The following is a 13,936-nucleotide window of genomic DNA, read 5'->3' as shown; positions in this document are numbered from 1 at the left end:
TAGTGATTCAAGGACTGTCATTCGAATATGGAATCGATGGGTTTAGAGGGCGATACTCAACAACATGAGGGATTTCAACGGCCCCACGCTACTAGCGGCTGAGAGGACAAACATTGTTCGGACCTGCGTGCAGGATCGTACACTCATGTCACTTATCTTGAAATAAGAAGTACGTTAGTCGCAGCGAGACAACTATCCACACTGGCAGTAAGATAATACTGCAACGTCAGCATAGCGATCAATTTTGTGGCTGTTTGACACGACAGCATGGAGAGGCGCGACCAACGACAATACTCGAAACAAGAGAGGAACCACGTCCTCTTTAATGATGTTCTGTGTCTGCGTACATCATCACAATGGACGCATCAAGGCGTGCAGCCTCCAAGGGCAACCCACCTTGCCAGATTGTATTCGTCTTCGTCTTATGGATAGAGCAACTGACGTTATAGTATGGTGTGTCACTGGATGCACAAGACAGTCATCTCCTGCTAGCATAACTGATAATTTGAACAGCAACCACTACATTTCTGATTGTTATAACCGACAGCTCTGTCCTGCAAGATAATTCAAGACCGCATAGTGCTTGCGCTGTTTGACTTTTCCGTACATCGATGCAGACAGTGTCCGACTGTAGTACTGATCAGCTCTGTCTCCAGATGTCTCACTCAATTAAAACTTCTGCTCACAGGTTGCCGAGAAATTGGCACACCAGCACATTCAAAGCGCTACTACTGAAGAAAACTTACACAGCACGGAATGAAGTAACTGTATCTGATACTAAGTTCAGTTCAACTCGATGACTAGCTGGGTTAGGGCCATTATTGCTGCTACTGGTTGGAGCTATGTACTAAATTTCGCACCCCGAAAAAAACACATGCAAGCTTAACCATGCATTCTTCCTTCTACATCATACAGGCACCCAGCATAAGCAAAATCTTATCTTTTTCAACGTTGATGTTATTGCAATTTTAGTAGCCAGCAGAGTATGACTGTCCTCGGCAGTGAGTAAATATCATTTTTGCTGCAAATATGAAGTCGTGACTGGGTAGACAACTCTTGTCTGTTGCAGACGTACGCTTCTCGTCACTCTGGAACCAAACTAAAAAATCGACTGCAGGGCCTCATGTTCTCAGCGATGTTGCGGCAGGAGATGGCGTGGTTTGACAAGAGGAGCAACAGCACAGGAGCGCTGTGCGAGAGGCTCTCTGGAACCCACGAAGTTCACTCGGTAAGTGGCAGTGATACATAGCGCCAGTGGCTAGCGCTTGTGTGATAAGCCCGCGTACACTCTCTGCTACTGAAATTTCTCTAGCTATGATTTTCTGTTCCGCGATGCACAGGCGTCCGCACAGTATATAGGTTACATACTTGACGGTGTGGTGACGCTAGTACTGTCTGTGGGCCTGTGCGCGTACCACGAGTGGCGGATGGGCCTCGTCGTCGTCGCCTTCCTGCCGGCGTCGGTGGCGCTGCACTACTACGAACACGGGAAGATGCTGGAGGACATGATGAGCGTCTGGGACGCCATGGAGAAAGCATCTAAGGTAAGTATCCGCTCCTGCCGTGATTTCTCCACACGCTAAGTCAGTAAATTATTATAATAAACACTCCTGCAATAAATGTAAGCCACTCCGTTCCTCCTTTGAATGTCGAAAGGAAGGAAATCTAGACAAATGATGTTTATCAACGTGTGTCCCATTACTAGGTTTCGAACTGCTCGATGATTTGTCACCTGCGTATGGATAAATTTCAGCGGACAGCTTGGTCGAAAATTGTTTAGGGTTTGATGTTAAGCTCATCTACGAGAGGTGTCCGAAAATTAAGTTCCGATCGGTCGCCAAACGGAAACCACAGTCAAACAATGAAACTTTGCACAGACGTGTTGAGCAGTGTCTCCAGTATGTCCGCAGATCGCGTCACGTTGCACTTGCAATTCTGAACGTACAGTGAACACATAAAGACGCCTATAAAGCAGTGCCTCCGTGCCTCACATGAAGTGCTGAGTGGTACTGACAAGGGATTTCAGATCGATTCCGTATTCCTGGATTTCCGTAGTGAAACTGCGTGCTTATGGAATATCGTCTCAGTTATGTAACTGGATTTGCGATTTCCTCTCAGAGAGGTCACAGATCGTAGTAATTGACGGAAAGACATCGAGTAAAATAGAAACGATTTCTGGCATTCCCCAAGGTAGTGTTATAGGCCCTTTGCTGTTCCTTATCTATATAAACGATTTGGGAGACAATCTGAGCAGCCGTCTTCGGTTGCTTGCAGATTAAACTGTCGTTTATCGACTAATAAAGTCATCAGAAGATCAAAACAAACTGCAAAACGGTTTAGAAAAAAATATCTGAATGGTGCGAAACGTGGCAGTTGACCCTAAATAACGAAAAGTGTGAGGTCATCCACATGAGTGCTAAAAGGAACTCGTTAAACTTCGATTACACGATAAATCATTCTAATCTAAAAGCCGTAAATTCAAGTAAATACCTAGTTATTACAATTACGAACAACTTAAATTGGAAAGAACACATAGAAAATGTTGTGGGTAAGGCTAACCAAAGGCTGCGTTGTATTGGTAGGACACTTAGAAAATGTAACAGACCTACTAAGGAGACTGCCTACACTACGCTTGTTCGTCCTCTTTTAGAATACTGCTGCGCGGTGTGGGATCCTTACCAGATAGCACTGACGGAATACAACGAAAAAGTTCAAAGAAAGGCAGCACGTTTTGTATTATCGCGAAATATGGGAGAGAGTGTCACAGAAATGATACAGGATTTGGGTTGGAAATCATTAAAAGAAAGGCGTTTTTCGTTGCGACGGAATCTTCTCACTAAATTCCAATCACCAACTTTCTCCTCCGAATGCGAAAATATTTTTTTGACACCGACCTACATAGGGAGGAACGATCACCACGATAAAATAAGAGAAATCAGAGCTAGTACGGAAAGATATAGGTGTTCATTCTTTCCGCGTGCTATACGGGATTGGAATTACAGAAAACTGTGAAGGTGGTTCGATGAACTCCCTGCCAGGCACTTAAATGTGATTTGCAGGCTATCCATGTAGATGTAGATGCCGAGAGATTTCGCCTGATTTCATACAACCCCACATAACATAACTGTCAAGCATTTCCTCCTTCATGAAAATTCTCGGCCGCATACTACAGAGCAATAAAGACGCTCCTGAAGCTGTCTCGATGGGAAGTGTTTGATCACCCACCGTACAGCTAGGCAGAGGCTCCCTCTGATTTTCCTCTCTACTCACATGAGCTGTTGGCTGTAAAGACAACAGTCTGGCACAGACAACGAACAGGAGACCAGCGTACAGAATTGACGGAAAGCACAGGCGGTTGCCTGCTATGAGGAGAGTACCGGTACTGGAAAGTTTGTACAACGCTACGACAAGAGTCTTAAGTCGGAACGGCGACTTTATAGAGACGTAGCTGGAAGGTGTAGCTAACTTTTGCAGATCAACCACTCCTGATTTTCACTGTGGTTTCCTTTTCACTGCCGATCGAAACTTACTTTCTCGACAACTCTTGTACTTTAAGGCAGCAACCCTCTCAAATCAACAAATATTGTAATGCGAAGTCTCACAGACAGCCTAGTACGGAGTGATAGCCACAACTGATGCGATGTCACTGTTGCAGTTGGCCGTCGAGACGGTGGGGAACATCCGCACTGTGGCCGGCCTGGGCCGCGAGCGCCACTTTCACCAGCAGTACCTGGCGGAGCTGCGGCCGGCGCTCCAACGGGAGGAGCGCAACTCCCAAATCAGATCGGCCGTCTACATCGTCACTGGCAACATCAGCACCCTGTCTTACGCCGCGTGCATGTACTACGGAGGATTACTTATTCACTCCGAGGGGATGCATTTTAAGGATGTCTTCAAGTGAGTTCACTGCCTTTGACTCTGTTTCTGCAGATGCACATATCTGGCGTGACTGTGGAGTCTCCATCAATGAAACGACCTGGTATTCAAGAAGGAGATGGCAAAATATTCTGTCAAAGGCGCTGCAGTCTGGAACCGCAGGACCGCTACGGTCGCAGGTTCGAATCCTGCCTCGGGCATAGATGTTTGTGATGTCCTTAGGTTAGTTAGGTTTAACTAGTTCTAAGTTCTAGGGGACTACTGACCTCAGCAGTTGAGTCCCATAGTGCTCAGAGCCATTTGAACCAAAATATTCTGTAGTATCTATATATTTCTATCTCCAAAGGTTTCGCTTTGTGGTTGACCCATACAGATATTGAAATGTAAAGGAATATCTCTGCTAAGACAAGGTTCGCAACACATCCAAAAGGTGCTCTAATTTTCTTGGTTGTGTTCAGTCAGAGTAGCTTGTGATACTGTTTCTGAGACAACTACAAGTAAATTTTTATATGCTCAAGAGTTTTCGGTAGTGAAATTTATATAAAGACGTATATTTTTGAATTGTGAACAAAAAAAATGGATCAAATAAGTATATCCGCTATCTGCACTTAAAACCCTGACAAATTCTTTCGTTAGAGCAGCTTTTAAGCTGATGATGAAGCTTAATTTCGAAAAGTATGCGTTTATTGATTGGAGGAAGTAATTTAGTAGGGAACTGCCATGCTAGCTGTGACATAGGTGTCTCCTGACAATTCTCTTGTCAGATACTATTTCTTTAGCACCTGCAGTCTCCATTGTAGTCAGCATTGATGGATACTCTGGCTTGAAAACAAAAATGCTCCTGATAATGATTACTGTTTAAAATCAAAAATAATTTTATCATTTAGAATTTGGAGTTCCACCACGCCCCGAAGTCTAGTACCATTTTGAAAGCTTATCCTTCGTGAATTCTTGTAATTCTTTCCTCTTGTGACAGATGATCACTAACATTTACTGAGTGTTTTACGAATCTAATAGTGTCTCTTATCTTCGTTATTATGCAGAAGATACGAATATTTATCATATGTGTGAAATATCTAGATTTTCAATAATCTAAATAAATTCATTAAAAAGTAATAAAGTACTTAACATACAATTAAGCTGAAATGTCGTGTTATGATCGTACTATAAAGGATTAAGGAGCATCGGAAATGACATTAGCAGCAAAGCTGTCATCAACATTTTGACCTATGTCAAAAAGGAAGTGATGGAATTCTGCTGCCTAGGAAGCAAATATTCATACTCTTACGTGGGACAAAGCATGGTAGACATAAGAAGCAGTCTAGCTTAGTCAAAAACTATGTTTCCACTAAAACAAGTCAACTAGCAATAAACGAAGGTCTTAACTCGAGAAAGAAATTTCTGAAATTTCAAGAAAACCAGGTTAGAAGAGAATCGAAGCGTTTGACATGTGCTGTTTCAGAACGATGCTAAAAACAAAGTTGAGTAGAGTTAGGTGCCAACATGCCCGCAGCTTCTTTACTCTGTTGCCACTTTGATCTGTATCGACTGAAGCCTATCGAGATGTCTATCTCTCCCCTCAGATATGAGATGAAAAGCTATTGCACAGTGGAAACGTCGGAAAATTAATGGTCCTAACCAATGTGTCCACGGTATGGTCCTTGCACGGCTTTCCGGGCAGGAAGGAGCGCCTGGTCCCCGGCACGAATCCGCCCGGCGGATTTGTGTCAAGGTCCGGTGAACCGGCCAGTCTGTGGATGGTTTTAGGCGGTTTTCCATCTGCCTCGGCGAATGCGGGCTGGTTCCCCCTATTCCGCCTCAGTTACAATATGTCGGCGATTGCTGCGCAAACGAGTTCTCCACGTACGCGTACACCACCATTACTCTACCACGCAAACAAAGGGGTTACACTCGTCTGGTGTGAGACGTTCTATGGGGAGGGGAAGTCCGCCGGGGGCCGAACCACACAATAAACCTGAGTTAGGTATGGGGCGGTGGAGGGGTGAAGTGGACCACTGCGTCGTGGGGTTGTAGACCACTGCGGCTGCGGCGGGGACGTTTCTAGGCCCCCGGTTAACATACAATACAATACATTGCAATGGTCCTAACAAAAACTAATTGAAATAATGGGTTATTAGCTTCATCTAGCTACGGAAATTAAAGAGTGGTCTTAGTTAACTAATTTTATTGTAACCAGAAACAAACATGCTTTGATAAAAGCAAACAATCATAGGAAAGTCAAGACAGACTCGTTAAACAAACTCAATTAGACATAACTGTAGCACAATAAAGCCAGCTTAAAATGGATGGGTAAATCGGTTGGGATCATCGGTGTACTGTGTATGGGAGAGACTTCACCAGCAACTGGATCTGTGAGGATAGTAGCTTCAATGATAACGTTTTGCATGGTTTTCGTCTGCGAATGGGTAGGATTACAAAGTTTCGGACGATGCAGATTCCGTAGTAGTATTCTAATCGTAAGCCGATGAACCATATATACAACTTTCCGGCTTTCTACTAAAACCAATTGTGAGGAATAAAACGGATGCAATTTTTTTTTAACTGAAAAAAAATATACATGAGAAATATAATTTCTCTAATGGGTAACATGCCGATATCATAATTAATACTGACTGCTAGAAAGAAAACTAAACCACATGTTTCCACACCATAGCACTGTTTTTCTCGCAGTCGGTTTTAAGAGAGAATCTATGTAGTTTGTTTCAAAAGAAGTACACAGTGTATTTCAGAAGTGATGGTCCATAATTCACACATGGAAAGCACAGACCACAAGTAGCTAAAGAGTTCCAATAAACATTGGTCCACAAATCAATCGTTGTCGAGATACAATACATTTTCTGTTTCTGTTGTGGCTCATCGTTGTCCAGAAACACATGCATATCTAAACGTTAAAGTAGGTGTTCAAAGTGTTGTCCATGCGTCTGAATGCAACACTGAGCTTTTCTCTGAAATGAGTTGCGAATCCTCTCAGACAGTCCTGGGGAATCCTGTAAATGCTGGAAGGCAGCTTCAACCTGCGAGCGTAGTTGCTGAAGAGAGTTGACCTCGGTACTGCAGACCAGACCTTTGACTGACCCCACACACAGAAATCCATGGGATTTAGACCCGGAAACCTTGGATGCCATGGCACAGGCCCTCCTCTACCTATCCAATGTTGACCATACGTCCGAGTTAGAAACCGGCGCATTCATACATGAAAATATGCTGGAGCACCGTCATGCATGAAACCACATGTTGAGGCGTTGGTTCAGTGGGACATCATCATGTACAGCTGGAAGTACAGTCCACAGAAATCGCATATACTGCGTCCGGTTAGTCTCCATGGTAAGATGAGTTGTCCAATTATGCAGTCCCCGAGCAGTCCTGCCCAGAATTTCAACGAATAACGCTGCTGATGTCGTGATACGTGTTTTGCCTTACAATTGACATCGGCCCAAATGTGACAGTTATGATAGTTAAAAATACAGTCACAAGTACATCCAGCCTCATCCGTGAACAGAATACTGCTTACAAACATGGAATTCAGGGTACACTACTGTTACACCTATTGGCAAAAGTTCTCCCTAGGAGGGAAGTCTGCATTGATGAGGGTTTTCACTCGCTGGAGATGATACGGATAGAGTACTTGCCGATGTAAAATCCGCCATACAGTGCTATGACTCAGGACACGCTCTTGGATAGCAATTCTCCTTGTTGAAGTACTCGAGCGTTCGTGTACAATGCGTAACATCCTTTCCTCAACATCTGGTGTTATGAGTTTGGGTCGACCTTCTAGTACTGTGTGAAGCTCCCGGTTTCTATAAGGCACTGATGTAACCGGCTAAATGTACGTCTGTCGGGCTACCAGCAGAGAGGACAAGTTTCTTCATACAATCGTGCACCATCAAGGGCACTGCCATTCGCTTTGCCGTACATGAAGTGCATGTCAGCGTACTCTTGATTGGTATAACCTCTGACCATGGTGCCTTCAGTTCGTAACTGATTTTTAGCCCGGCACGGCACGGTGGACGAAGCGGGAAAGGGAAGTAGCTGCGCTTGCATAAACAGACAAACCTTGAGATACCAACGTACATACCGCGGTACCCAGGGGCGTTTACAGTTGGTTCCCAACTCGAATTAATTCGATCCCTCGGCAACGGTTGATTTGCGGACCCATGTTTATTGGACGTTTTTAGCTACTTTTGCCATGTATTTTCCGTGTGTGAATTATTGACCTACACTTCTGAAACACCCTGCATAGCCTACATGTGTCTGAACGGTTATTATTTTGCAAAAATTTGATATAAATCGTTCAAGAAATTTTCGAGATTTTTGCTAACGTCATTTGCCTATTATATATATAGTGTATATATCCGTCCAGTTTTGTTAAAGTATCGTGTGAAAAGCAAATATGCAAAGACGTTTTCGAGATTTTTTGTAACATTTCCTCTTCATTTAAAAAATGTGTATTCTCTGTCCGTCCGATCGTCCATTACCCATACAAAAATCAGAAGTAAATCGGTCAAGAACTTTTCGAGAATTTAGGTAACAACGTTGAACTAAAATTTGAAGTAAATCAGTCACGAACTTCCCGAAATTTTTTGGTAAAAATCTTGCCCATTTATATAATTTATGCACCACATATATTTTTAAAAAGTGTGTAACCTATGTCTGTCCGAACATTTGTTAAAGTACAAAAAATCTGAAGTCAATCGATCAAGAACTATTCGAGATTTTCGGTAACAATGTTAACCTACGACATGTCTTTATATAATAGTATAGATGCGTAATTTTTTCTTGTCTACACTATCAGATTCGTTCCCGAAACATTCAATAACAATTTTGGTTCACATACTGTCGAAAAACTAACGTCTGTTCCATGGAGCAATGAATGAGAAATAGGATTTTCTTATTGATATTACTAAACTGTTTTGTATTCTGGATGTTTTATGCTTTCCTATTTGCTTACCTATTTTATGCTTACATATTTACGCTTTCTCGGCGCAGGCAGTGTATACGAGGTAAAACGCCATTTTACATATTTTTACAACAGTTATTACACAATTACTAACATTATCTTTGAAAAACAGCTAAATGATTTTTAGTTTCCTGGACGAGCAACGTTGAATCTGTGCAGTTACAACGATCTGCTGCCGAAACACTCGGGTTTTCTGTGTTACGTATTGCAGAAATACGAACCTTACTTCTTTGATTTAACGAAGGCTTTTGACTGTGTTGACCACAAAATATTACTGCAGAAGTTGGACCATTATGGAGTAAGGGGAGTAGCTTACAATTGGTTCGCCTCTTACTTTAAGAACAGAAAGCAGAGGGTAATTCTCCGCAATATTGAGAGTGGTAGTGATGTTCAGTCCCAATGGGGCACTGTTAAGTGGGGCGTTCCCCAAGGGTCGGTGCTGGGGCCACTGCTGTTTCTTATTTATATAAATGATATGCCTTCTAGTATTACAGGTGATTCAAAAGTATTTCTGTTTGCTGATGACACCAGCTTGATAGTGAAGGATCTTGTGTGTAATATTGAAACAGTAACAAATAATTTAGTTCATGAAATAAGTTCGTGGCTTGTGGAAAATAATTTGATGCTAAATCACAGTAAGACTCAGTTTTTACAGTTTCTAACTCACAATTCAACAAGAACTGACATTTTAATCAGACAGAATGGGCATGTTATAAGCGAGACGGAACAGTTCAAGTTCCTAGGCGTACGGATAGATAGTAAGCTGTTGTGGAAAGCCCATGTTCAGGATCTTGTTCAGAAACTAAATGCTGCTTTATTTACCATTAGAACAGTATCTGAAATAAGTGACACTTCAACACGAAAAGTAGTCTACTTCGCATATTTTCATACGCTTATGTCGTATGGTATTATTTTTTGGGGTAATTCTTCTGATTCAAAAAGGGTATTTTTGGCTCAAAAACGGGCTGTTCGAGCTATATGTGGTGTAAGTTCGAGAACCTCTTGTCGACCCCTATTCAAAAATCTGGGAATTCTGACATTGCCCTCACAGTATATATTTTCTTTAATGTCGTTTGTTGTTAGCAATATTAGCCTATTCCCAAGAGTTAGCAGCTTTCACTCAGTTAATACTAGGCAGAAATCAAATCTGCATGTAGAATGCAGTTCCTTGACTCTTGTGCAGAAAGGAGTGCAGTATTCTGCTGCATCCATTTTCAATAAGCTACCACAAGAACTCAAAAATCTTAGCAGTAGCCCAAACTCTTTTAAGTCTAAACTGAAGAGTTTCCTCATGGCTCACTCCTTCTATTCTGTCGAGGAGCTCCTGGAAGAGCTAAAAAATAAATCAAATTCCAGTGTTACATTGTTGATTGTCTTCATTTAAACTTATGACTTGTCACCTGAATATGTTTTTTTTTTCTATATTTCATTTTATCTGTTTCTAATATCGTGTTATAATTTCATGTATTGACTCGTTCCATGACCATGGAGATTTCTCCTTAATTTGGTCCCACGGAACAATAAATAAATAAATAAATAAATAAGAAAGTACAACATCTCAGGTCAAAACACTACTTCCTGCAACACAAATCTGCACAAGCAGCAACAGAAGATACGGAAAAATTTAACACTATTCCTGCTGCAGCTACACTAAACATATTGTACAATCAGCATTATATTTCCTGACCTTTGTCATTGGCTTTTGCCAGACAGGCGGGAAAATGCACTACTCACTCAGTACCAGCTTATAGAAGCAGCTACGTTTTCCAGCTGGAATACAGTGCCACACGTCAAGTAAGGCTTTCTTCTTGTCAATTTTTAATGGCAGAATTTTATCGCACAAGATAGGGAAAACTGTAAGGTTATCTAGCGACAGATACCTTTTCCCAGCACCTCTCGGCTTCTTTGCAGTGCTTCGACAAATCCACGGTTGCTGGATGTTACGATTTTTTCTTTCCCTTCGTATAGTAGGGTTGTGAAATGAAATGTGAAGCCTGAAACACACAGTTATTTTGAATGATCCTCTGCGCAGCCCTTGGCCTAGTGCGCTAAGGACCCTGAAATCCACTGGTTCGATTTTGCACCATAGGAATTCATTGTTCTTGGCTTTGGCAATGGCTGTAATCCAGTTTTCTGGGTGGAACAATCTCTATCACATGGTAGGAAACTATGCCCTACAACGAGGAATTTCTCGTCTAAATATTTAAGGATGATCAGACTTTGGAAAAGTGTCGTAATATTTTGAACATCTCTCATAAAATCAGAAATGTTTATGTTTACGTTCAAATGAAAATCATACGAAAGATAGAATTTATGATCGTAGCATTCGAGCTTTGTTGCTTTTCCCTCAGTGCTGTCCTTCATTTTGTCTAACTTAATATGGAAACACTTTTGAGACATTCTATAAAAATGCTGGAAACGTTCGGAATAGGTTTCCAATTTTTTCACTGCATCGAATGTACTGTATTTCTTCCGTTTCTTCAACCATAACGGATCTTCTTCATATCTTCTTCGTTGCTGAACATTCACGAGCTACGAAAGATCCAATGCTTCAATATCTTTTCTGATTAGGACGATATACGCTGATACATTCGTAGTAGGGACGGGAAAAACCGAGAAGTTAAAACCGATACCCGCATTTTACTTCTGAAAACCGGTACTGTTTGATATTTGTTTAGTCTCGTTTATAAAATGTATTTTTTTATTTTTTACTAATGAGGAGTAAAACAACCGAAAGATCAATTAACTAGAGCAGCAGCCCTAAAACTTGTCTTTTTAAATAATCCTTTTTCAAAATAGGGGTAACTAAGGAGTAACTATTATAGTGAAATCTGCATTAGTTTGAAATATTGCTTTGTTATAGAAAATTGGGACAGCGGTCAGTGCTATTTTAGTAACAATGCCGACAGTAACGAGCAACAAACACATGGTACGTGCATAGTGGCGTAGCGAACATAACCGGCGCCATGGGCACGACACTTCATTGGCACCCTCCGTCCCACCCCCCCCCCCCCTCTCATAGGCGCCTAGTGGATAACACTTCCATGGCACCCTCCTCCCCTAAGCGCCCGGAGGATAACACTTTCTTGGCGCCCCCCTCTCTCTCCAAAAACACGTACAAGTAGGTGACAATATAGATTTTACTCTAACAATAACTGCAGGTGGCGCCCGCGGCATGATAGATCACCTTTCCTCCCCCAAGCTGCGCCACTGGCCATGCGACGTGGGTTAAGGTATGCGTGTACACGCAGTGTGCATCAATACTTGCCCCCACGTGGTCTATAAGGTAATATCTCGCTGTCGTTGCGTTGCGGAATGACACCAACTCTAGTTTGGAAACATTTTTACAAAGTTGCGTAGCTATGAAGTACAATGCTCCATTTTCTTTAAAACATTAAAAATTTGTTTGCCATCTCTGTGAAATAATAAGAGGAAGGAAATTATGGTAACAGTAATGAATTCAAAACTTAACGACAATTCAGTCCTAGCTGATCTCCTGGTTGTGTCTACGCAATATGCCTTTATCTGGTTGTAGCCCTTGAAAACGGACAAATTAACACGAAAAAGAAAGAAAGAAAACAGTTTTCCAACCGCAGTTTTCAATCTCCAGCACTGACTATTCATAATGCCTAAATAGTGATGTTATCCCCGAGTACAATACGCTTTTCGAGCAGAGTTTCAAAAAATTTGGATCAGTAGGAGAACACTGGTGGTTTTTTTAGTATTCAATCTTTTATCACATTTCTCACTCGAGACGAGGAGTGAACGTTGGATATATTAAGTTTGCTTTTAGACGCCTAATTACTTTAATATTTTGAAACTGAGAGAGTCAAAATTTTTCTATCTTCCTTCAGTTTCTACGTTTATTACAGGAAGCAATAGCAATACAGAACCGAACACTGGTTACTTCAGAAACAGGGTATTCTGAACGATTTTAACAGTAAGGTTAAACCGGTGTGGAAAACAACGGATATAACTGAGAAAAGGTGGTTTCAGCGATAACCACCATCCCTAATTCGTAGCACGGGCATGTCATGCCTCTGTGACGGTGCCGCTTCAGTGAGAATTGCTCAGGTCTCGTCCGTGCCACATCCTTGACCAGCTGCCGCCAGGCATCCGTGAGCCGCCATTTCTGTGTGAATTGGCCTTACTCACCATCCATCATCCTATCGATAAATGAGTGCAGCCCTGGGTAACAATAGCACAATACACATAATACACTATTGCAGACGATGTCGGTATGTCGTTTTACAAAGAGGAGAATTTTCTCGAATGCGACTGCTTACGCGTGTTCTTATACCCACCGTGGCCAACGTTAATGACTCGGTAATTCCAGCTATATTTCCTTTCCCTGTCCATTTTCGTTCCTGCGGCTATCATACTTGAATTGTTCTGGGTGTTGCTGTTAAAGACATTCTGAGTAATTAGGATTTCCCCTGGTTGCGTTGCAGATGAAACTCAGGGTAAGACCAGTAGACAGTCTGCCACCCTGAGAGAATCGCACCCCCTTCCCACTCCATGTTCCGGGTGTTGCTGTTAAAGACATTCTGAGTAATTAGGATTTCCCCTGGTTGCGTTGCAGATGAAACTCAGGGTAAGACCAGTAGACAGTCTACCACCCTGAGAGAATCGCACCCCCTTCCCACTCCATGCCAATTCCTTTATGAGATGACTCCGATTCATCGACAGTTGGGACACAGGTCCTCCTTCACTTCAGATCCGTTGGCTGTCTTTACCTGTAACTTAGCAAGGTTCATTCATAAAGGTGCTACCAGTATCAAGTCCTTCTGCATATCTGCGATGGCTTGTGACTGCCCAAAAGGTTATAGGATGGTGGAGGTCAATAGGTACCGTCCAACAAATGTGGTAATGACGATCGGTAGGAAACGAGGCCTACTGAAGAAAGTGCCCACATCTGACGAGTGGCGCTGAGTGGAAAACAAGGGAAACCTGTGTTTCGAGGAAGAGGATATTTGTTTTTATTTATTTTTGTAAATTTGTGGGAAGATCTTATGGGACGAAACTGCTGAGGTCATCGGTCCCTAAGTTTACACACTATTTAAGCTAACTTAAACTAACTTA

General features: G+C 42.2%; 1 protein-coding gene across 1 annotated transcript in view; it reads left to right on the top strand.

Annotated features, from left to right (window-relative positions):
* Nucleotides 1–13,936, top strand: part of LOC126252984 (ATP-dependent translocase ABCB1-like) — a 189,476-nt gene that overhangs the window by 138,643 nt on the left and 36,897 nt on the right. The window contains exons 16-18 of the mRNA XM_049954012.1: nucleotides 1,070–1,228; nucleotides 1,341–1,544; nucleotides 3,656–3,897. Coding sequence (XP_049809969.1) covers nucleotides 1,070–1,228; nucleotides 1,341–1,544; nucleotides 3,656–3,897 — 605 coding nt within the window. The remainder of the gene's footprint in view (nucleotides 1–1,069; nucleotides 1,229–1,340; nucleotides 1,545–3,655; nucleotides 3,898–13,936) is intronic.

The sequence above is a fragment of the Schistocerca nitens genome, chromosome 4, assembly GCF_023898315.1.
Source record: "Schistocerca nitens isolate TAMUIC-IGC-003100 chromosome 4, iqSchNite1.1, whole genome shotgun sequence".
Lineage (NCBI taxonomy): Eukaryota > Metazoa > Arthropoda > Insecta > Orthoptera > Acrididae > Schistocerca > Schistocerca nitens.
This window is presented reverse-complemented; position numbering and strand designations above follow the sequence as displayed.